The sequence below is a fragment of the Lissotriton helveticus genome, chromosome 6 (assembly GCF_964261635.1).
Source record: "Lissotriton helveticus chromosome 6, aLisHel1.1, whole genome shotgun sequence".
In the NCBI taxonomy this organism is placed as follows: Eukaryota; Metazoa; Chordata; class Amphibia; order Caudata; family Salamandridae; genus Lissotriton; species Lissotriton helveticus.
Window position 1 is genome coordinate 79,692,763 of NC_136067.1, and position 22,551 is coordinate 79,715,313.

Consider the following 22,551-nt stretch of genomic DNA (forward strand, 5'->3'; position numbering starts at 1 on the left):
AGGAGTCTAGAAGGTCGAGTCGATCATTGTTTGATAGCTGTCGCCTGTTGGGTCGGTAGAAGTGGTTATAGAGGGGTGTGGTCCTGTAGGAGGGCTGAGTGCTCCCACTGTGGGTACAGGGATACGGTCAGAGTAGCGCTGGAGATAGTGGGGGTGTTGTTAGATAGGTGGTGAGTAAAGTGGGGGGCCACTTGTGTGCGAGATTGAAGGTGATGCGAAATTGTTTGAGAATGTTTGCTCGATCATATGCAGTTCGGAAATAATAGTATATAGCATTAGGTCATAGGACAGATTAGTGAGCAGTTCTGGGTTGGAAGCGTAGGAGTGAGGGGGAGACTTCGAGCGCTTAGGGCAGCGGGCGCTGGTGAGGTTCACCATCGGAGCCTTGGTAGTGGTTGGGCAAAAGGTGGAGGTGGGTGGGTGGAACCTATTGATAGGAGTGTGGATGCGGCGCTCTGAGGGAATGAGGAGAAGTGATGCCAGACTTGTGTAGATGCAAGGGGAGTTGAAATTGTCAGTGGTGATGCCGTACTAGTGTAGATGAAGGGGGAGTTAGAGTTGTCAGTAGTGGGGGGTTTGATGGACAAGAGTGGTGTACGTGGACAGATGGAAAACCACCTAGGGAGAGGGGTGGGAGTGGGGGGGGTGGTGGACTTGTCGCATAGTAGGGAAGAGGGGTTATCTAAGGGGGGAGTTGGGGGGGGTAGGTGAGAGGAAGATAGGGAGTGGCCTTGTCACGTTTCTGTTTGAGGTAGGAGAAGAGATTGCTGAAGAGTTTCATGTTATGGGTTGAAGATTGAATGAGTACGGCACCATTGTTATAGAGATTGTGGCGTTGCCTTGGTACTCTACTTATACTTAATGTTCTTCCAAACGTACATAAAGATGAAAAAATCCTCCAGAAAGATACATCATTTCCACTAAATGGAGCTTTTTGAAGAACACCTCTAAGTATGGTGTTTTTTTGTCCCTTCCTTTGTAAATCCACTACCATCATACATGAAGGTAGTCAAGTCTTTCTAGAACATATTGAGGGTATAGTTTGGAAATACAACTTTCTGTTAGTTATCCTTGATGTCATTGATTTATAAACCAATATTTAACACACTACAGGAGAACAGACATGAAAACATTATTTTAGAGCTAGATTGATGGCCTATGCACTACATACTGACATGCTTATTGCCTTGATCACTTTTTGCTTACATAATAACTTTTTCTTATATGACAATACCATCTATTTACAGAAACAAGGGACACCTATGGGCACCTGCTTCATCCCCAGCTACGTCAATTTGATGATGGGCTGGAAGGAAGAGCAGAGGTTATGGGCATCCAAAATGACTAGATATAATTCCCACAATATTTCATGCATTAAATATATTGACATTCTCTTTGCAATTTGGAAGGGTGATGTGACATCTGCATTATGCACTAGGTTGAGCCAAGGCTATTTAAACGGTTTAAGGATTTCTGATGAAGTGAGCTTTGGAGCCAGTGTTAGTATTAAGTAGATAAGTAGGAGGTCATTCATTGGAAAGTTGGGGTTATGGTCCAATGCAAATATAAATCAAACACAAGAAGATGATGGATGGAGCACTGAAACTTTTGAGACACTCACCCCGAGTCACAGATCTAGGTTGAATCCATCATCATTATTTAGCTCACTTCGCTACCTCAGTTCAGACCCAGATATATGCAAATCAGTCTTGACCCTGTGCCTCATGGAAACAGTCCAGCATGAACGGCCAAGCCAGGTCTTCCCTGAACCAGAAATAAGCATCCAGGGACCGGTTTCTGGGTAACACCCTTCATCAGCCAGACTAGCTTGAATCCATCAAATCAAATCTGCATTCTGTCCATCAAATGTTCTTTTTGCGTTCCTCATCCCGAATGGGATGGGTATGCTGAGACGTAGGTCCCGTGCTCTCCATGCCACGGGAGTCAAGCTATCCTGGCTGAGATGGGATCAAACCCCGAAACCAGCCCTAGGATGCTTGTTTACAGTCCAGGGCGGACCTGGCCTGGCAGTCTGGGCTGGTCTGTTCCCACTGGGCTCAGGGTCAAGACTGATTTGCATATGGCTGGGTTCAAACTGGAATGGCATGGTAAGCAAAAAACGATGGATTTAGGCCCAGATCTCTGTACTGGGGTGAATGTATGACATTGTTCTCCATTCTGCCCATCAAATGTTCTATTTCCATTTGTCACCACGAGAGGGACGGGTATGTCCAGATGTGGGTCCAGAGCTCTCCATGCCACTGGAGTCAAGCTATCCTGGCTGATGAGGGGTGAAACCCCGAAACCGGTCCTACGATGCTTGTTTCCAGTCCAGGGAGGACCTGGCCTGGCAGTTCGGGCTGGACTGTTCTCATTGGGCACAGGGTCAAGACTGATTGGCATATGGCTGGGTTCAAACTAGAATGGCGTGGTGGGCAAAAAAACAATGGATTTAGGCCCAGATCTCTGTACTGGGGTAAATGTTTGACATTGTTCTGCATTCTTTCCATCAAATGTTCTTTTTGCATTTGTCACCCGTGAGTGGGACGGGTATGCCCAGACGTGGGTCCCCTGGAGTCAAGCTATGGCTGATGAGGGGTGAAACATCAAATGTTCTTTTTGCCACTGCAAATATACTCAGGGTGATAGTGAGGTAGCCCATGTGCATATGCATGTTAAAATGTTTCCCTTTTGCTTAGGTTAATTTATTGACGCAAGGAACAAGACCCGGCAATGAAATAGCAAATGGGGTGAGTTGCCTGGACTCTGCACAGTTCCAACATTTGTCCTCTGAAATAAATCCCTGTGTGTGTATGTGTAGCATCACCTACGTTCAATAGTCTATGGTGCTATTTCAATTTGCATTCAGTGATTTGTAGTTTTATTTTATTTTTTATCCCAGTATCAAATCAAAACTCCAGTCCCAGAATTCAAAGAACCGTCCTGAACTGGATGAACTACACAATCCATGGTCCTGGTAAACTTCGGGGCTCTGAAAATGTGCTGGAGGGTTCTACAGCTTCTTGCTAGATATTATCTGGTATTTCTATTATTTTTTTTTGCCCTGAGCAGCGCCCTCAGGGCAGGACTCATTATCTGTAGCTCCTGTTCTGCACAGCAGTCCATCGTTTGTGTCGTATTCTCCTGGCTCCGTTACCCGGAAGCGGAAGCGCGGCTGTCAGACGGGTCAATGTCAGCAGCAGCAGCATGGCGGCTGTGATGCTAATGCGCGTCCTGCGGTGCGCTTTGCCGAGGGCGGGCGGGAGCCTGAGCCTGCAGACCCGGGGGATGAGGGAAGGTACGTGCAGCCTGTGCAGGGCACCTGCTGGGAAAGGGACACTGGCCGCGGCGCTCCTGGCACAGCGCGAGGGAAGAAAACGTTGGTACAACTTTCAGTAAAACACGGGCAGCTGCAGGGAACGGGCACAGACCAGGAGCCGCGATTGACCTGCGGGCAGAGGAGGGAGGACATGTGCTGTATGGCACGGTTGGCAGGTGACTGCATGTCACACTGGGACGCTGCTTTTCCAGATTTAGCTTTATTTTCTGGGGTGTGTGTTAAAATATTCCTACGTACTTGACTCAAGAATACAACTCCCACGTTTGCTCAGCTGCTCAGGTGACCTGGAGCCATCTGGCCCCTTTGCTTTAGAGCAGACTACATTAGCAGCTGGAGCTAGAGGCCAACCTGAGGCGGCGCTGCCCCCAGGCACAGGACCCGGAAGGATGCCGGACCGAAGGGCACTAGAGGACATGTGCTGTATGGACAGACCGAGACTTGACCTGGGTCATACCAAGAAACGGTCTGGATCCGAGGCAGACCAAGATAGAGGCTGACTTGAACACAAACCATTATTGGCGCTGTACCAGCAGTCCAGGTCAGGCACTGGACCTAGGTAGGGACAGTCCAAGGCAGGGGCTAGGTCAAGGCACACAGAGTGGATCTAGGAACGCTCTTGGACAGGAGGTGTACAGAAGGGCAGTCCTTTACAGAAGTTGGACAGAGAGGCCATCGGTACAGGAGTAAGACAGCAGTCCGAAGCGGACGCTGGACCAGATATTTCCTGGTACAATGTGAAGTGGAAACATTGTACTTACTGTATATGTACCAAAACTCGCATTCCCAAATAAGCTTTTCCGGGGCAGTTCTTATGAGGGCTTTTAGCTTTTGCTCCAATCTCTTTGACACGGTTACCTCACATGCAGCTTTCTATTGTGTAACAAACAGTGCTTAATTTGTAAAATATGAAGTCCAGGTGCTGAAATTTTTGTTGGAGCCACGCTCACTTTCCCCTGGCGCCACCCACTTCCTCCACGGGCGCCACCCAATTACTCAATTGTCTCCACCCACATCCTCACTGGCACTGCTGAAAGTCAAATGTAATACCCAATCTGAATTTCAGCAAGGTAGCCTTATTCCATTTAAGGTTTTGATAGGAGGTTCCCCTGCCCTATGAAAATTTTGAAAAGGATAAAATCAAAAGTGCACAATTTTGGAATAAATTAGCTAAACGACTGATGCATTGGAAAGGGATATGTGGGCAGCAAAGGCGGTCATCTCTTAAGTAAATCTTTGGGTTTGCACTTTTTTTTAATGCCAATGTCCATGAGACATAAAAATAAAAAAGTAAATACTTAATAAAGTGTAAGCCGAAACAAGGCTTAGCTCCTAATAATAACTCTTTATTGTATTCCCATACTTCGTGGTACTCATAATAACTATCTCAAAACACAAAAGGCACGCTGTGACAAGATGAGCTAACAAGACCGTCTGCTTGTATTAAAACAGTACAAGCAAATCTCAAATACTAAACGTTAACTGGATGCAAGGGTGCAATCTTCAGTTGAGGCTCCAATATACAGTAAGAAAACAGACGTTCTGCTGCACATCCTCATTAATTCCCAAATTGGGTTGGTTACCTTGGAGAGGAAATCCTCACCATTGTTTCTTTCTGTTAAACATTTTTAAAATATCAACAGTATTTCAATATCATTTCCAGCTTAGTGAGGCGGTCACCAAACACAAATGCATAGTTACAGAACTGAAATCTGATTTAAAAGAAGGGACAGGCGAGTTTCCATTCATGTCCCTCTCAGAAAACACTCCTGCAAATGCCAAGGAACTCCGCTATTAAAATGGCACAGCACATGTTTGCTAATAATACTTATAGACAAGACCATAAACAAAAACGTTTATGATGAGAAATCCGGCACTTCAAATCACTGCCTAGCCAATCCCCAGGGCTCTTGAAAAGTGTTTGTGACAGCGCACAAAAGGTCACGTTCATTATCTACCTGGAAGTTACCATTGTGCATATTAACATTACTGGAAGGGAAATGTAAAATCATAACACAGCAGACTTTAAAGAGATGCGTGCCAAACAAAACGTTTACTGGTTTTCACGAGTATCGTTAAACCAGCATTTGATTTCAGCAGAAATAATTCCAAAGAAAGACACTGTGGGAATATCTATACACTACAGTCTATATCAAGACATGTTCCCGTTTTTGTCTAAAAATCCCTCCTCTTGCTCTTCTGTACTAGTATTCAAGCCTGTGGATTGAATAAGAAAAGTGAAAGTAAACGGCAAGAGGCCCTGCCCTTCCGGCCGCCTCCTGGCCCTGGGCTGGAGCATTGCACATGGTCCCCCGCCTGGCACCAGTGGCATAAGTGCTTTGGGCCTCTGACTCGGTTAGTGACTATCACCGGTCACAGAGGTCAAGAAAAAAAGGAGCGTTGGTTTTTATTATTACTTACTGCAGTTTCTAGCCGTGACACTGCCTTATTAAGAGCCCTGCTGCGCTGCGCTGCTGTTCTGAAGCGCCCGCCTCGATTTGACGTCCGTGAAGTGAAAAAGGTTACGCACGGCACGCTGGCGTCGGCCACTGACTACCCCCATAGAAGAACCAAATGCAGCCTAATCAGGGGCCCGCCCCCGCTACACTGAAAGCAAATATATCGGGCTCGCTGGCGCTGTGCTCTCCCAGCCTCACTGCAAAGCAACACTCTTCTTAAAGGACTCGGTAAACTTGGAACTGTAAAAACAGTGCTGTAAGGGAAAGATATTTAATTTACTTTACGCAGAACGTGCAGACTGCAGTGCAGTTGCGTCATTGATGTAACTTATCAGTGTAGACCCGGCCCTGATAAAAAGGTGCCGGTGCTAAGCACCGCCAAGCCGCGGCACAAATTAAGCACTGGTAACAAATTAGAAGACTTTCACTGTTACATTATAAATTGGGTCATGCTGTGGCCTAAGTGCATAGACTGGTATTGTCGGCAAGGCACTGAATTGGATGCAGTCCTATCTTTCTAATAGACAGCAGGCAGTGTCCTTGGTGCCTTTTTACTCTAAAGATAGCCCCGTAAAACACGGGGTACCACAGGGCTCAGCGATTAGCCCAATTCTTTTTAAACTATATCTGTGCCCTCTCATTTCTCTTATAAAATCTTTCGGCATTGATGTCATAAATTACGCAGACGATACTCAGCTTGTCTTCTCCTTTGAGGGTAATAATGTAATCCCTCTGGAGAAATTCCATAATTGTATGCAAAGGACAGCTGACTGCCTCAGAGACCACCTCTTGCAATTTAACAGGGATAAGATGGAAGTACTCTGCTGTGCTGCTAGTAGAGTCCCTCGCCCCCTACCAGCAGACTTCTGGCCAACCCCTGCTAATAATCCTCCATTGCCCGTTAGAGAAGCACGTAATTTGGGAGTGCTACTTGATCGTGATTTACAACTTGACTCTTATGAATAAAACCGTAAGCAATTGTCTATCCTTGCTTCGAGCCCTCCGAAAATTACTCCCTTTTTTACCCGCCTCAGCTAGACCCCAAGTGGTTAGGAGTATTATCATAAGCAGATTGGATTACTGCAATGCCGTACTTCTAGGATCTCCAGCTTATCTGCTGAAAAAACTACAAAGAATACAGAATATGGCAGCCAAGCTTGTGCTAATTAGACAACGTAGTGCATCAGCTTCGCTTGCCTTAAAAGATCTTCATTGGCTGCCTGTGGTGCAGAGAGTATAGTTTAAGTCGCTGTGCATCATCTATAGGGCGATACATAAAAAGGAAACCTAAACCTCTACAGAAGAAATTTCAATGGTATTCTCCAGTCAGAAGCTTACGCTCCTCCTCAGCCGATTTGGTATGTAGTGCTCGTGTTAACCGAGCCAGAATGGGCGGCAGATCCTTTAGTATTGCCGCATCCCGTCTCTGGAACTCCCTATCAATTGAGCTGGGACAAATTGATACTTTGGCACGCTTCAGGAAGGAGTTGAAAACAAGACTCTTTCCTAGAGACTAACTCCTAGCTGCTCTTCAATTTCGCTACACACAGTGTGTTTTTTGGGTAATCCCAGCGCCAGGATACCCGTTGGGTGGCAGCCGCGCTATAAAAGTCCTACCTTACATTACATTACCAGCGAAGCACACTGAGAGGTGAGATCAAAGGATGAATAATGAGGGGGAAGCAGAGTGCCAGGGGAATAGGAGATGATCAAAGGCATTACACGAGAATGGCAGAGAGCTAGGGAGTGAAAAAAAGAATAACGCGTGATAGGTGGAAAATCATAGAGAAGGAGACATAAAGACAGAGAAAAAGACGAAATACAAGTAAATAGTTTCAGGGTTGAATGGAGAGTGATCAGAAATCAGTGACAAAATGGAAAACTGATTAGGCTATTGTGACGGCAAAAATAAAGTGACATGTTAGTCACAGGAAGTGTTTCTGTCAGCAGTAGTGATAGTGTTGGGAGTAGAAATGTTAAGGAGACAGGATCATGTTGAATCTCGCCAGAAAAGTGTAAATTATTTGATTTAATATGAAGATTTAATATGAAGATTCAAAATTGCCTTGGGTTCCCAGTCCAGCCCTCGCGCAAAAGTAGTATCTGACTCCTCGCTGCAAACAACGCAGATGTGTATTTCAAAACACTGTGAGCCATGCTTGTTTTTTGCTCTTTGTAGTTCTATAGAGGAGTAACCTGACCCAAAGGTTTTGATTTGCTTTACATGAGCACCAGTTACACTACACAAGGATATGTTAATTTTGATATGTACAGCGATATTAAGTGATTTTCCCTGAATTACAGGATGTTGAGCCGACGCAGAGACTCGTACCTAGTTCCCCATTGCCTAAGTCTGCAGCTCTGTCCATAACGCCTCATCCTGACTTCTCCTCAATATACAAATATGAATGAATAAAAAAAATCATGAGTATTCCTGACCAAAGAAGAGGGTGAGCACAAATTGTTGAGCGATAGATCAAAGCAAATGGGTTATTCTATTTCACAGTTTCTTTTTTATGATCAGTCGTGTCTAGACGGGTTTGGCTACTGTTGCTACAAGCAGCATTATTGTCACTGATGATGTTCCTCTGAAATTATTGCACCTGCCCATTTGTGATTCGTAGACACTTGCATGTGGAGTATCATAGTGTTTATAATAAAATACCAAATGCAAAAACTTGGCGTCACTGTTCCTAGTTCGGAAAGGAGAGCTAGAGAAGTTTGTATCAAGGTTAGACACATTTATAGAATGGAGGTCAACAAGACTGTTTGTTTCATGTTGCCCTCACACATCCCGAGGCACGTCGTGCTTCATCGTAGGGCGGTTGCTGCAATGTACCTCCGAAGGGTCACTTTGGCACATATCTCTTGTTTTTATTGCCGTATGATGAGTGCAATAAAGGTCTAGGTGGGGTGGTGTTGGGTGTGTTATGGCACAAAATTAAAACTGATTAGGGATAACACTGAAACTATTAATAACTTGATTCCCCGTCGGATTAAAAAACCCTTTCTAGGTTAGTGCTATTAAATAATGGGATGTTAAAGTTCCCTAGTAGCTTATCTTTTGTATCCATAGCTAGGGTCAAACCCAAGCCAACTTGTTTCGCGCCCCTGGTGGTCAAAAGGACCCGTGGCACTTCTTCATGACAAAAATAATAATGGGTGAAAAGTCTACCCCACAATTGTGTCGATATAAGTGCCCTAAGTGTGGTACCTACTTATCTTGGTGTTAGCTATCCAACCTGTTGGGAGAGAAAATAGTATGGTGAACAAACAGCCATGTTTCTGGCATAAGAACTTATTAACCAAAATGTCCCTTCTCGTGGACCAAAATGTGTATCTGGCACTGAAATGGCTGCCAGACGTATTTAATAAAGAATAAGAGAGAAGCACATATAACATCGAAGAAGATAGATCAAGAGGACATCGTGCAACATGCATGTAAAAACATCTTATTAGGGTGTTACATACAGAAGAGGTATCAGCCTTATCTTGTAAAGATGGTGCCACTGTCCAGTACATGATCACGCTCCTGTTTTTACGATGCTGCAATCACTTGTTTGATATGTTTGCACATAATACTGTGGCATGTGAGTTTCACACAGTGTAAAACTCTTCTGGAGTATATAAGTTTCACAGTGGTACCAACTTTACAAAATAAGGCTGATACCACATTTTTTGTGACACGCAATTACGAAATGAGATGTACTTGAATTTATGCTTCACAATGTTTATTTCACTGGGCAATATGTATCAGCTGGACAGTGGCACCATCTTTATAAGATAAGGCTGGTACCTCTTCCGTATATAACGCCCTAATACAATGTTTTTACATGCATGTACAGTCTGCACAAGGCTAGGCATATAGAACGTGATGCCCTTGATCGCTCTAAGGCTCCTGACAAACTATTGCATCAGGTCTGCACTTTGACGCAGTGCAATTGGAAGAGTGATTTTATTATATAAACAGCCTCTTAGTCACATTCGGCAGAGGAGCACTTCTGCTGGGGTTGTCCTGGAACATGGTGCACTGTTACTGCGATACAGCCCTGCTGACTCTGAACTATATCCTGTAATGGACTCTGAACTATATCCTGTAATGGATGATGGACAATACCACACAGACCAGCTTCCTGACACATCACACTCTGGCATGGGGGGTTAGGCTATCCCAATGCGCTATGAGGCCTTCGCGTAGTAATGCGCTTTACAAAACTCATTTTCATTTAATTTCATTTCATTTCATTCATTTCATTTCATTTCAATGCATCTGGCAGAGGGTACTCCCACTATGCTCTCAATAGTATAGGTGTAGTGTAAGTATGAGTATAATCATATAGTAACATTATCATGGTTGAACTGTTTATCTTTTTCACCATTCTTGAATTGCTGGTTACAATGCTTTGTTCCATCTGCCTAATAATTGCAGCTCACGCTTTCTATAGAAGAATACGATTGTTTAAATAAATGTTTGAAAAGCCGTTTTCGTATCTTTCTTGTGTTTACCTTGGGCATGCAAAAGTAACCACAAAAGGGTAGATCTGTAGTCACGATTTCCTTGGGGAATAAGAGTGGTCATGTTCGAGGTTGCTGATACCATCTGGTACTCTGGTAATGTTAGGATTTCAGATGGGGCATTGTGATCTAGCTAGGAATTATGCCAATATTTTCTGATGTGTGAAATAAATTCCCATATTCTGAAGTTTGTGTTGTCCAGATACACAGTCCTACTTAATTTGTAGAAACTGAATAACAATATGTTGGTGATTTATTTGGTACAGTCCATGTAGCATCTAAGCTTGTCTATCTTGTTTTATGAAGAATTGGTTGATGGCTTTGTATTTGTCGATTAGTTCGGCTTTGGGAGTATCTGTATAAGATTAAAAGTGGAATGAATTATCATTACATTTGAACAATTTGATAGTCTTTGACCTTGCAGGCAGCTGCTGCGATTATTTTCTTTTGGCTTGAATTCGGTAGCTTTGACTTCAGTTCTGGTTGAGTCTTCAGTTACTAGTTTGAGTGATTTTCGACAATTCTTTTTCTTTTTTGCAGATGGTTTTGTTTATTTTTGAATTATTTGAGTACCAATGCTAAGATTCTGTGCAGCAGATCTGTTAACATTGGTTTTGGGTTCACTTGTTGTTGCAATGTTTTGTTTCCGAGTGTTGATGGAGAAGTCTGTGAAAGAGCGGAACTATTGTTTTGTCTGTTAAGGCTGGCAATGGTAAGTTGATGATGTGTGATGGAGCAAGACTGGGATGTCAAAGGGGCATGTCTGGTCAAGGGGTTCCAGGGAACGGTAGTTGAGTGAAGGCATGGAGGAGAAGACCAAGTCATAAATGTTGACGTTTGCGTGGTTATGCTCGGAAGGGTGATGTGTGGTGTGCCGAGGAGGTCAAAGAAGATGTCTTTCATTGTCTTAATTGATGGACCTCCAAGGAGGTTCAATCAATCACTCAGCAAATTTGTAGAGCGCGCTACTCACCCGCTAGGGTCTCAAGACGCTGGGGGGAGGGGGAGTCGCTACTGCTCGAACAGCCAGGTATTGCGTTGTTTCCTGAAGGAGAGATGATCCTGGGTCAGCCGTAGGTGGGTGGGGAGGGAGTTCCATGTCCTGGCCGCCAGGTAGGAGAAGGATCTTCCTCCGGCGGTGGATCTGCGAATTCGTGGGACGGTGGCGAGGGCGAGGCTGGCGGATCGGAGCTGGCGGGTGGGTGTGTAGAATGCGAGGCGGCTGTTGAGGTATTTGGGGCCCATGTCGTGGAGAGCCTTGTGTGTGTGGGTGAGGAGTCTGAACATGATCCTCTTGTTGACGGGAAGCCAGTGAAGGTCTTTCAGATGGGTAGAGATGTGGCTGTGATGGGGGATGTCCAGGATGAGTTGTGCAGAGGCGTTCTGTATGCGCTGAAGTCTTTTCTGGAGTTTGGCTGTGGTTCCGGCGTAGAGGGTGTTCCCGTAGTCCAGTCGGCTGGTGATGAGGGCCTGGGTGACCGTCTTCCTGGTTTCGGTGGGGATCCACCGGAAGATCTTTCGGAGCATGCGCAGGGTGTTGAAACAGGATGACAAGACGGCGTTGACTTGCTTGGACATCGTGAGGGAGGAGTCCAGGATGAAGCACAGGTTCCGTGCATGGTCGGTTGGCTTGGGGGCGGTGCCCTGGGCAGAGGGCCACCAGTAGTCGTCCCAGGCAGAGGGGGATGGTCCCAGGATGAGGACTTCCGTCTTGTCTGAGTTCAGTTTCAGACGGCTGAGCTTCATCCATTCCGCGACGTCTTTCATTCCTTCCTGGAGGCTGGCTCTGGCGGTGGTGGGGTCGTTGGAGGGGGAGAGGATCAGCTGGGTGTCGTTGGCGTAGGAGATGATGTTTAGGTTGTGTTGGCGTGCGATGGCTGCAAGGGGGCTCATGTAGACGTTGAAGAGGGTGGGGCTGAGCGAGGATCCTTGCGGAACGCCGCAGATGACTTCGGTGGCCACGGATCGGAACGGGGGGAGGCGGACTCTGGGTTCTTCCGGCGAGGAACGAGATGATCCACTCCATGGCCGTTCCTTGGATTCCGGTGTTGCTGAGGAGTTGTATCAGGGTGCGGTCACATACGGTGTCGAAGGCCGTAGGTTTAGATAGTTACTAAGAAATAAGGGGTGGAAAATAGTGAGGAGCAAGGTGTTTAACCGGTGATGGACACCTAATCGACCGACTGAATGAAACGGACATGAGATTAACAGCAGTACTGTACTCCATGACATAGTGTAGAGGCAAGGAATTAATAATGGGATAGATTCTGTGAGAGTGGAAACGGTTTGACTGCAGACACCTACTCCATGATGTAGACAAGGCATGTACAGCAAGGAGAAGATCTTTTTGCAAGATTGCAGTAACGAGGATTAAACCGTACTGAGCCTACTTTATTGCAGGAACAAGCAATTTCCACTAGTGAGTATCTCGGTGACAAGGAAAGCTCCATGACAGATGAGGGATTAAAAGTAGGTATAGAAGCGACAGCAAAGCCCAGAGATTAACAGCATGGAACGGCTTTCAGTGGCACATAAGGGGTTAACCGCAAGGATAGACTACATGGTTGGGGAATGGGTTAAACATTGGGGGCATGTGTGTCCCCCAAGGCGCATGGCCTGGGCTTGGGATTAACAAAAGGAGCAGACGTATATTTGAGGATCCAATAGTAGGTATACCGCCGTGGGCATGCTCAGGCATTCATAAAGGTAGCAAAGTTTAAGAGAAGCTTACTCTGACTTTTTGTGATGGGCAGATGTTTCAAACAGAAAACCTCAGCGCTGTTTGGCACTGTCGTCCAGGGTCAGATGAGGAAAAATGTTTAACCTAATGGGAATGGACCGACACCAAAAGCGGCTGTGGAGACAGATGGGGGGGGGGGTGCATTGTGACCGCAGAGAAGTACTACCGGCCTGTGCAGCATCTAATCACACAGACCATACATAGTCTTAGTCATTTATATTCTCTCCTAGCCACCACCCCATGATCTTTTATTTCTTTGTTTTTCTGATTTTTGATACATTTTTATTGGTATTTCAAAACCTAAGGATATAACCAAACCAGCTAATTTAAATCCAGTTAAATTCTAGCATGCCAGCATTTCAAAGCTTTGCTAAATTGACCAATTTAAGTTCATGTCTTCATTTAAGGGTTGGTCGGCTGGAAAGAGCATTCTAAAGCAACCCATGTCGAGACACTTTTTCTTCTAACAAATGTACGCTTAGATGTTTGATGAATTACAATATGCCTATGTATCCCTTGAGACTACAGACACTACAGCTAATAGAAGCTATTCATCAGGTATAATGTTACCTTGGCATTATAGACAGACAAACATTGGCAAAGCCAATAGGCGTGGGTTTTATTCTACTAATGCATGCAGTGTTTGCAGATTAGAATAAGATGTATGGGAGGAAGTCAGCAGGAGCAGGCTAAGAAGGCTGCAGTTGTAAAGTAGTCTCTCATATAGGCCAATACAATCACTCGAGTGGTGACCGAAGGATACACCCAAAAAGCTCCAATGGGATGAGCCAAGACATAAGTAACATAGTTTGAAGCCAATAGCTGAAAGGATGGTTGAAGAAAACCAATGGTGGAAGGGGAGAACCTAAAGTCCACTGTGTCTACTGATAGCAGTATGTCTCTTCAGCAGCTGTGCTGTTAAAATCCAGGCTTAAAAAGGACAGTTTACTGCAGCGAAAAGAAATATAATATTTAGCCAAGAGCCATTCCTATTTTCTAATTTGGCCACTTTATAAACTCCGGCATTGCGTCGAGCTGTGTAAATACATAATGTTCTCCTGTATTGATTACACAGCTTATTTGACTGGCAGATGGAGGTTCTTGTTTTAAAATCAAATGCCTCTTTTTTAAGTTCTTTTAGCGCCATGCTCCTCCAAATTCTCCCTTAGCATAAGCTTAGGAACTGTTCTAAAACTTAGAGAACTTAGTTGTACCAAGTTGCCACTAGTGCGTCTACTTTTCCGGGAGCATCTGGATCTGGTCGTCATGGGATTTGATTTTTTTTTTTTTTAATTCTTTTTCAAAAAGCAGACTTTTGTGCTAGGTTAGCTAGCGTTTTATGTAGTGCGCAGCTGCACTAGTGTGGCAATGTAGCCCTCTAACTCTCTGGACCCATTGCAGACAGACCTTTCTGTTGGTTGTAATATGACCTATGTTGGAAGACTTTTGTGAAGTGTGTAAGGTCCTGACAAATAGTCTTATTGTGTTGCAGTGAACTGGATGATGCCTGTATGCGCACAAACGTTTAAACGGCTATATGAGGAAATGGTTTACTTTTCATGCCTTAGATGATGATGGAGGGTGTTCAGGTTGGTAGCAACTTTTCTTCAAATCCTTTGTGTCTGTTTTTGTGGAAGGAGTGGAGCGTTTGAGAGACAGGCGGCAGGTTGATGTTTATATATTTAAACCCTTGGATTGGTTTCCAGGTAGCAAACATATATGTAACAAACATTGTGTTGAATAGTGTTCTCTGTCCTAGATCACCAGCCAGCCTTCAGTGGAGTTCTAACATAACCAATGATGGTGAAGGCCAAGTAGTTTGGTCCTGCTGCATGTTGGAGAGTGCCTTAGTTTCCAATCTTGTGTAGATCGCATTGCATTAATCGAGTTGAGATATACTCACATGATGATTTTGTGAGATTTCCCAAAGCAACTTCCTTTGCTCCAGATGTGTGAAGGATAGGTCGCAGTTGAACAGTTGCACTACGTTTGTAGCCTTTTGTTCTCTGGTTGGGGGAGACCCTGTGTGACGGTCCAGTTAAAGGTACTCAGTGAGGGGTGAACTAGACCCATAAACAGAATTTAGGTCTTGTCTCTTTTCAGCTAATCTGATGTTAGAAGTATTTTTACATAGATCACCCCTTGTTTGTGCACAGAACAGAACCTTCCTGTCGGCTGAAATGGAGCCCATTGCTGCCCGCGTACATGTGGAAGCTGGTGATTATGGATGTCCTGGGGCCAGAGTGTAGTTCCTATTACTGTTTTGATGATGAGGAAGGATCCAAGTTTATCGTTTGTGGGGGAGGTTGGGAGGAGGAGAACCAGGTTGTAAATGTTCTTCTGCTTCGCGCTGTCTTTGAAAGTGAAGAGCCACAAAACTACGAAACCAGAGGCCACCGACAGATCAATTAGTTTAAGAACAAATTTGTGGCCACCAATGCTTGTGCGCTAGAGTTCTGCTTTGTTTAGAATGGTGGTTTCTGTCCCCAGCTAAAGATCCAGTAAGTGGTTGTTACCAAGCTGTGAGGGGTATAGACAGAAGACTGCCAATTTCAGCATTTTAGCAATGGATCTTTTCCATTAGTGATTAGTTTTTACACTTTAAAAATGACTCACCCAATACATTTCAAGATCACACCAACAGTTCATATTAATATCGGGCATGGCAGTCAGCCTTGCCTCGCTGAGGTGCCCGGTCCGTAGTGGAATTTTAAAAGTAGGGGCTACCATTTACTATCCAGGGTATGTTAACTCTATATTGGACATGTCTTTGGGTATTTAGTTGCTCCAACTTAAAATCACACCGTGCTGTGTGTACTGTTGTTGTGGGAGGATGACCTTGCAGCTTCTTAAATCTGTGAGACAAAAGGTAACTTGCTTGTCTATCTTTAATTTTACATTTACTAGTATTTGCCAGTTTTTGATTGCGGCTCATTGATACCTTGTAGTCTTAGTGAAAGGCAGTTTAGAACAGTTATTTTTTTAACATGGATGGTAATTATTTTAAAAGTTGCAGATCTGGCAGAAATGGACATGGACTCGAAAATGTAACTATATTATTGCGGCTCTTGGGCTTTTTCAAGAGATTGGTAGACTAGAGCGATAACTCTCAATGTGAATGAGCAGCACGCGTTATCTGGTTGAGGAGAACAATGTGAACACCTTTAAGGAGTTGGAGCAAAAAATGAAACTGCGATCTATAGGTTCATTCGGAAAGAAGAGCCCTGGGGTCAAAACTCTTGGTGATTGAACATTTGCAAGCTAGAAAGGAGGAGAGGAAATATGTCTCTTCGGTTTGTAATATAGCTCCTCTTTTGGTTTAATTTTCTGAATAGTAAAACATGATATTCCCTTGAATGTGGATAAATGAAGTGAGCCAAAGGGTCAAGAGAAAATATTTACAAATTACAAATTAAGTCAAGAATTCTTACAATTTATTGAGAGTACAAAAAGTTTTTTTTTAAAACAATGAGTGGACCAGAAGGATCCCACTCCACACAACTAAAACAATAAAAAAAAAATTTTAACATTCAATATTGGCCAGCAAGATTGAAACACAAAAGACAGAAAGGGCTGTAAGACATAGAATAGTGCAATACTGATTGTATATTCGGACCCGTTTGTAAACACCTAAGCTATGTACACCAAAATGTTTGTCTATCAGCAAAAGATGTCGAGATCATGAATTATACTTGGTGTAGCTTCGACGCGTTTCGGTGGTATTCCAAAGTTCTATCCACCTTTATCAAGACAATGTTTGATTTCTGTCAGGGTTGAGGGGTCAATATAATTGCCCTGGGGGTCCGTGTTGGAAGGATATTTTCAGATTCTATGTTGTTCGGTATTTGTGTGCAGTAGGACTGCCTGCTTCTCTGGTTCCACGAGAAGCAGGCAGTCCTACGCGATACACCAGGAAAAGAATCACTAAACACGAGGACATGAAGTTTATGCCTCTGATTCTGCTACCTTAAGGCTACATATAAACAGAGAAGCGAGCAGTCCTTTGCAGATAAATAGCGAAACTAACGCTGACAATGCTAGGACAAGACTTCGGCGCCTCTGGGTTTTAATATTAGAAAGAAAAGAAGCTAAACAACATGGAGCATAATAATTCTGGATAGCCCATACTCCATGCGCAAGAACTTATATTATCAGGAGCACTTAATAGGCAGCTTCAACTTGTTTTGCGGTTTTAACAATTTGCACACAAATACCGAACAACATAGAATCTGAAAATATCCTTCCAACACGGACCCCCAGGGCAATTATATTGACCCCTCAACCCTGACAGAAATCAAACATTGTCTTGATAAAGGTGGATAGAACTTTGGAATACCACCGAAACGCGTCGACGCTACACCAAGTATAATTCATGATCTCGACATCTTTTGCTGATAGACAAAAATTTTGGTGTACATAGCTTAGGTGTTTACAAACGGGTCCGAATATACAATCAGTATTGCATTATTCTATGTTTTACAGCCCTTTCTGTCTTTTGTGTTTCAATCTTGCTGGCCAATATTGAATGTTAAACGTTTTTTTTATTGTTTTAGTTGTGTGGAGTGGGATCCTTCTGGTCCACTCATTGTTTTTAAAAAAAACTTTGTGTACTCTCAATAAATTGTAAGAATTCTTGACTTAATTTGTAATTATTTTCTCTTGACCCTTTGGCTCACTTCATTTATCCACATTCAAGGGAATATCATGTTTTACTGGTTAGCTAACCCCATTTCCCTTGACTCTTGTTAAGGGGTACCTCTCATACCTACCTCCTTAATTTTCTGAATAACCTTTACATATTTACATAAAACAAAATTACCATTCAGTCTGCATTATATGAAATTTTCAAATACCTAACCCAGAACTTCAGTTCTATGGAAAAAATAAGTAAATCATACTTTGTATAACCTTCAGCCGTATGAGGGAGAAGGAGATTTGAGAGAGGTGCAGGGGGTTTCAACCAGCGAAGAGGAGCAGTGGTAACAAACCTGATAAAAACTCTGTGCTAATGGTTTCGTGGTAGTAAATTGGTTATGGTTAGGGATTTATTGCTAATGGTTTGCTCAGTTATGACATTGATCCATTCAGTCCAACAAAACTGTACTGTTTTGAAGATCACCATAGCGTAACAATTCCCTTCAATTGTGAGGGCTTTAAAGTCGCACAGTTTGATTTGGTTTTGTGCTGAATACACCGGAGCCATCTTGGGAATGGTGTGTTGGCGCCTTCAGTTTGTTGCTCCTAATTCCTCTGATGCTGTTGATGTTCATGGGTTTAGTGTATAATACAGGGCGATGGAGGCATCCCAAAAAAGTTTGTGTTGCATAGCATTTAAATTACCCCTTTCTACCCCTTGCGGGGCGCAGTGCGCTTTCAGGTGTTCGAGTAAATGGGCTTCTCTGCTGTGCATAGTTGTTGGTGTGTGTTTGTGCTCTCTGTATGTGAAGAATTGTGGTGTTGTGTTTGTGATTTGGACACTGTACTTTAATCATTATGCAATGAACCTTTAGCTGCACCGTAGCATGATGTGTAACAAAGATAAGTGGGAAAGATATTGTGCTATTACGAATACATCTTTAAGTTACCTTATCACGTTTCCCATCTTCACGGACTAAGTAACTAAAATGCAGGCGGGATTTGGGTCATTCAGGAGTCTCAGTAATGAGCACTGACAATCTAGTAACATCAGCATTTGAACCACTGGAGCCCATGGAGAGGACTCCACGAATTCCACAGACACCTCTGTAGAGGGTGAATAATATACTATTCCGTAGCGGAAAACACACAACTCACAGGCGCTTCAGTCGAGGGTTACATTTTACCATTCACAAGCAGTGGAAGTGCAATGCACAGGCACCTCAGTCTGTAGTTTACTATCCAGAAGTGGTGAAGAAATAACCCAAGTAGATTCAGACAAGTCAGTAGAGGCTCTATCATGTACCAACAGAAGCAGTGAATGGGTCAAACCCAGGAAACTTTCACAAACCTTAGTCGAGGATGTATTGTGTACCACATAGATGTGAAGGCGCCACCCTAGTAAATTCCCTGATCCTTAATAGATGTCTCTGCTGTACTACCTAGAAACAGTCAATGCACAATTATAGTGAATTCAGCCACCTCAGTAAGAGGCCTGTGGTCACCAATCAGAACCAAGACCCCTCATAAAATTCAGACACGTCATTATTAGAGTCCATGGTGTTCCACTTAGAAGCACAACCTACTTGTTCAGGTGAGATTTGTGAAACCCTTGGAATAATAGGGACAGGCAGTAGGTGGTAAAGGTGTGACAGGGTAGATCAGCAGGGTTTTTGGCCTCCATCCTTAACCTCTTCATCCTGGAAGAAGATGTTAAAAGGGAACCAGATGGGAGGAAAGCGATGAGTGGCTCCCTGCCAAGAGCATAGGAGTGAGGGAGTAGCAGGGTGAAGGCCTTTGTAATGTAGATGGGGTTGGAGTTGGCCTGATATGTGAATGCACTAAGGTGAAAATAGCATATTCAAATGTAGCATAACCAAATCTGTGAGCGCATCTTACCAAAGCCAGAGAAAACCTGTGCAAAATAGTGTTGCATCGAAGAACGTGTCCTTTGTAATTTATCTGCTAGTTTTTGATAGTTTTGAAACCCGAAACCTTTGACTAAACTAGTTTCTGTGTAGGTATACACATATATCTGTCTAGTCAGTATACATGATTAGTCTCAAAACTGACCCTTGTGCTCTCTTTGTTACAGTGATTGAAAAGCAAGAAGGGAAGACTTCTATCGTGAGTATTTGTTGTTTGCTTCAATTACAGCCTAATCAGCAGGTTCCTTGTCTGAAATACCCCTGTGTTGCAGGGTACGGGAGGACAGTGGCAGTGTCTCCCCGATCCGTTTGACGCCAGATAGCGACTACAAGCGTAATTATAACTGGACCAAGTGTTTCATGTTTGTAATTGGGATTTGATGTTTTAAATACTGCACAATCTGAATGGTTTTAATAACAAATTTGTATCGCCGTTTTTAATCGCGATCTTTCACGCTGCTGGGTGTCACTGGGGTAAATAATACTTGCCTATATCCAAGGCAGTCTGCTCCATGTTGTAGCCTGCCTGCCCCGGTCTGACTCGGCTATTAGCGCCGTAGAGCCGAGGGCGGACAGGTAAGAGCGAGACACTCACTCCATTTCCGCTAACACGCAGCGGATAGCGGTCTAGTTGTTCACAAGTAGGGGCTACTTAGCCCTCTCGTTGCTCTGAGCGCGCAGCGGTCGCGCGCAGGGGAGCGTCCGAGGTCGCGCCTGAGGTCGCGCCTGAGGTCGCGCCTGAGGTCGCGCCTGAGGTCGCGCCTGAGACCAGCCAGAGAGAAGCCCGTATGCGCCCGTCCGCGACCGGACGGGGCCAGGGGCCATGGCATTAACACTTCCTGGAGTAAGTGACCCACCTAAGGTTAGGGTGAGCTATTCCTCTCAGGAATTTATGTATTTAAGGGTGAAACCACAGATACCTTGTGGGTCAGAAGAACATATCCCTCCCGAAGGGCCGTTCTCATGTAGGCAATGCCACTTTCAGGCAGTATGTGATCCTATTTTCCGGACTACAGATCTCTTCCAATATAAGACCACTCATACGGTCATTGAAACCATTCAGGGTGGGAAGAATTTGTTATGTAACATAAGGTCTCTTCCCAAACACTATACTGAGGTTTGGGACCTTATCTCTATGCACGAACCTGATCTTTGCTTTCTTACTGAGACATGGCTCAAACCCCACTCGATCCCTGTTATCACTCTTGGGATCCCGGAAGGGTATAAGATCATCAGATTGGATCGGCCAAAGAAAGCAGTAGGGGGCATAGCGATTGTGCATAAAAGTAGCATAGCCGTCTCTATTGTAGATCAATGTTGCAATTCTGCTTTTGAAATGATGGTTTTTAAAATTGGCACGTCTGCTAAATACTGCAGGAAGGGAGCACTAGTGTATCGCCCTCCAGGCCCTATAAAAAAAAAACTCCAGTTCTCTGGTGGAAGCATTGGCCCCGTATATCGAAACAGACAAAGACTTTTTACTGCTTGGAGATTTTAATATCCACAGCGAGGTAAAAGATAATATGGAGGTCCAATCTTTCCTGAATGATGTCTCCCTGTTAGGGTTAAAACAGTGTAATAGCGGGGCTACCCATTTGGCGGGGCATACCCTAGATTTGATCTTTTCCAATTTTCCTGATATTAGGTGCTATGCGCCTAGACAGACTAATTGGACAGATCATTTTATTTTGACGTTTTCGATGCCCAAAATTGGTGTACCTCTCAGCCGCTCTTTGCAGATTCCGGTACGGCGAAGGCAATGGCATAAAATATCTCATGAAACCTTTAAAGAGTTATATATCGCCCCGTAAATCCATCCTACGGAAGATATTGATTCTGCTCTACTTAAATATGAATTTGCTATACACACAGTAGTAGAACAGATTTCCCCACTTAAAATATTTAAAAGCCGTCCTGCAAGAAAACAGGAAGTTTGGTTTTCCGAAGAGTTGCGGCTCCTTAAGCGAACCGCCAGGAAATTTGAGAAAGTTTGGAGAAAGTCGCACCTGGAGGTGGATAAATCTAGCTACCAGTTGGCAATAAGCACCTACCACAAAGCCATTCGAGCTGCACGTAAGAGTTATGTTACCTCGCAACTGGAGGCGGCAGGTAATGCTCCTAAAGTGCTATACCAAATCTTAAACACCTTTTTAAAACCGGTGGCTTGTGAAAGTACGGATATGTCGTCTTAACAATTATGCGACGACATTTCAGGTTTTTTCACTGATAAGATTGACATTATCTATGGAAAAATTAAGGCATCTATTCTACCTATAACTAATCATGGTATTCACACGCCGGCGAAAGTAGGTGCTAATCCTGGCATATTTCTTAAATTTCCGAATATCACCCTGTTAGAGGTCGAAATGTTGATTGAGAACATCAAAAGTGGGAGCCCTTCAGATCAACTACCAGCGAGAACAATGGGAGTGGTGGGTAGGGTGCTTGGTCCTGAAATTCAGAACCTTGTGAACCTCTCGCTCAACACGGGATGTGTCCCACGAGAGTGGAAAAAGGCTCTAGTTAGACCTATTCGGAAGAACATCTCTGTTCCATGGACCAATTTGTCCAATCTTAGACCTATTTTCCTGCTGCCTTTTCTGGGTAAAATCATCGAAAAACATACTAATAAGCATCTGTCTAACTTCCTGGAACAATCTGGAAGCCTTGATCCCTCACAGTCCGGTTTTAGGCCGAAATATAGTACTGAAACGGCCTTGCTGTCGATAACTGATGATCTCTGTATGTACCAGGACAGGGGTATTTCTGTTGTCCTGGTACTACTGGATTTATCGGCAGCGTTCGATACCATTTCTCATAAGATCTTGATCGAACGACTGATTGAGAATGGACTGGGTGGTAAGGCACTTGCTTGGCTAAAGAGCTTTCTCTCCGACCGCACTCAATGTGTCATCATGGGTGAATTCCGGTCGGATG

At 44.1% G+C, this 22,551-nt stretch overlaps 1 protein-coding gene across 1 annotated transcript in view; it reads left to right on the top strand.

Annotated features, from left to right (window-relative positions):
• The first annotated feature begins 3,144 nt into the window (after nt 1–3,144).
• MRPS18A (mitochondrial ribosomal protein S18A) overlaps nt 3,145–22,551 on the top strand; it is a 164,015-nt gene continuing 144,608 nt past the window's right edge. The window contains exons 1-2 of the mRNA XM_078647390.1: nt 3,145–3,298; nt 19,782–19,813. Of these exons, the coding sequence (XP_078503516.1) occupies nt 3,208–3,298; nt 19,782–19,813 (123 nt within the window). The 5' untranslated portion in view covers nt 3,145–3,207. The remainder of the gene's footprint in view (nt 3,299–19,781; nt 19,814–22,551) is intronic.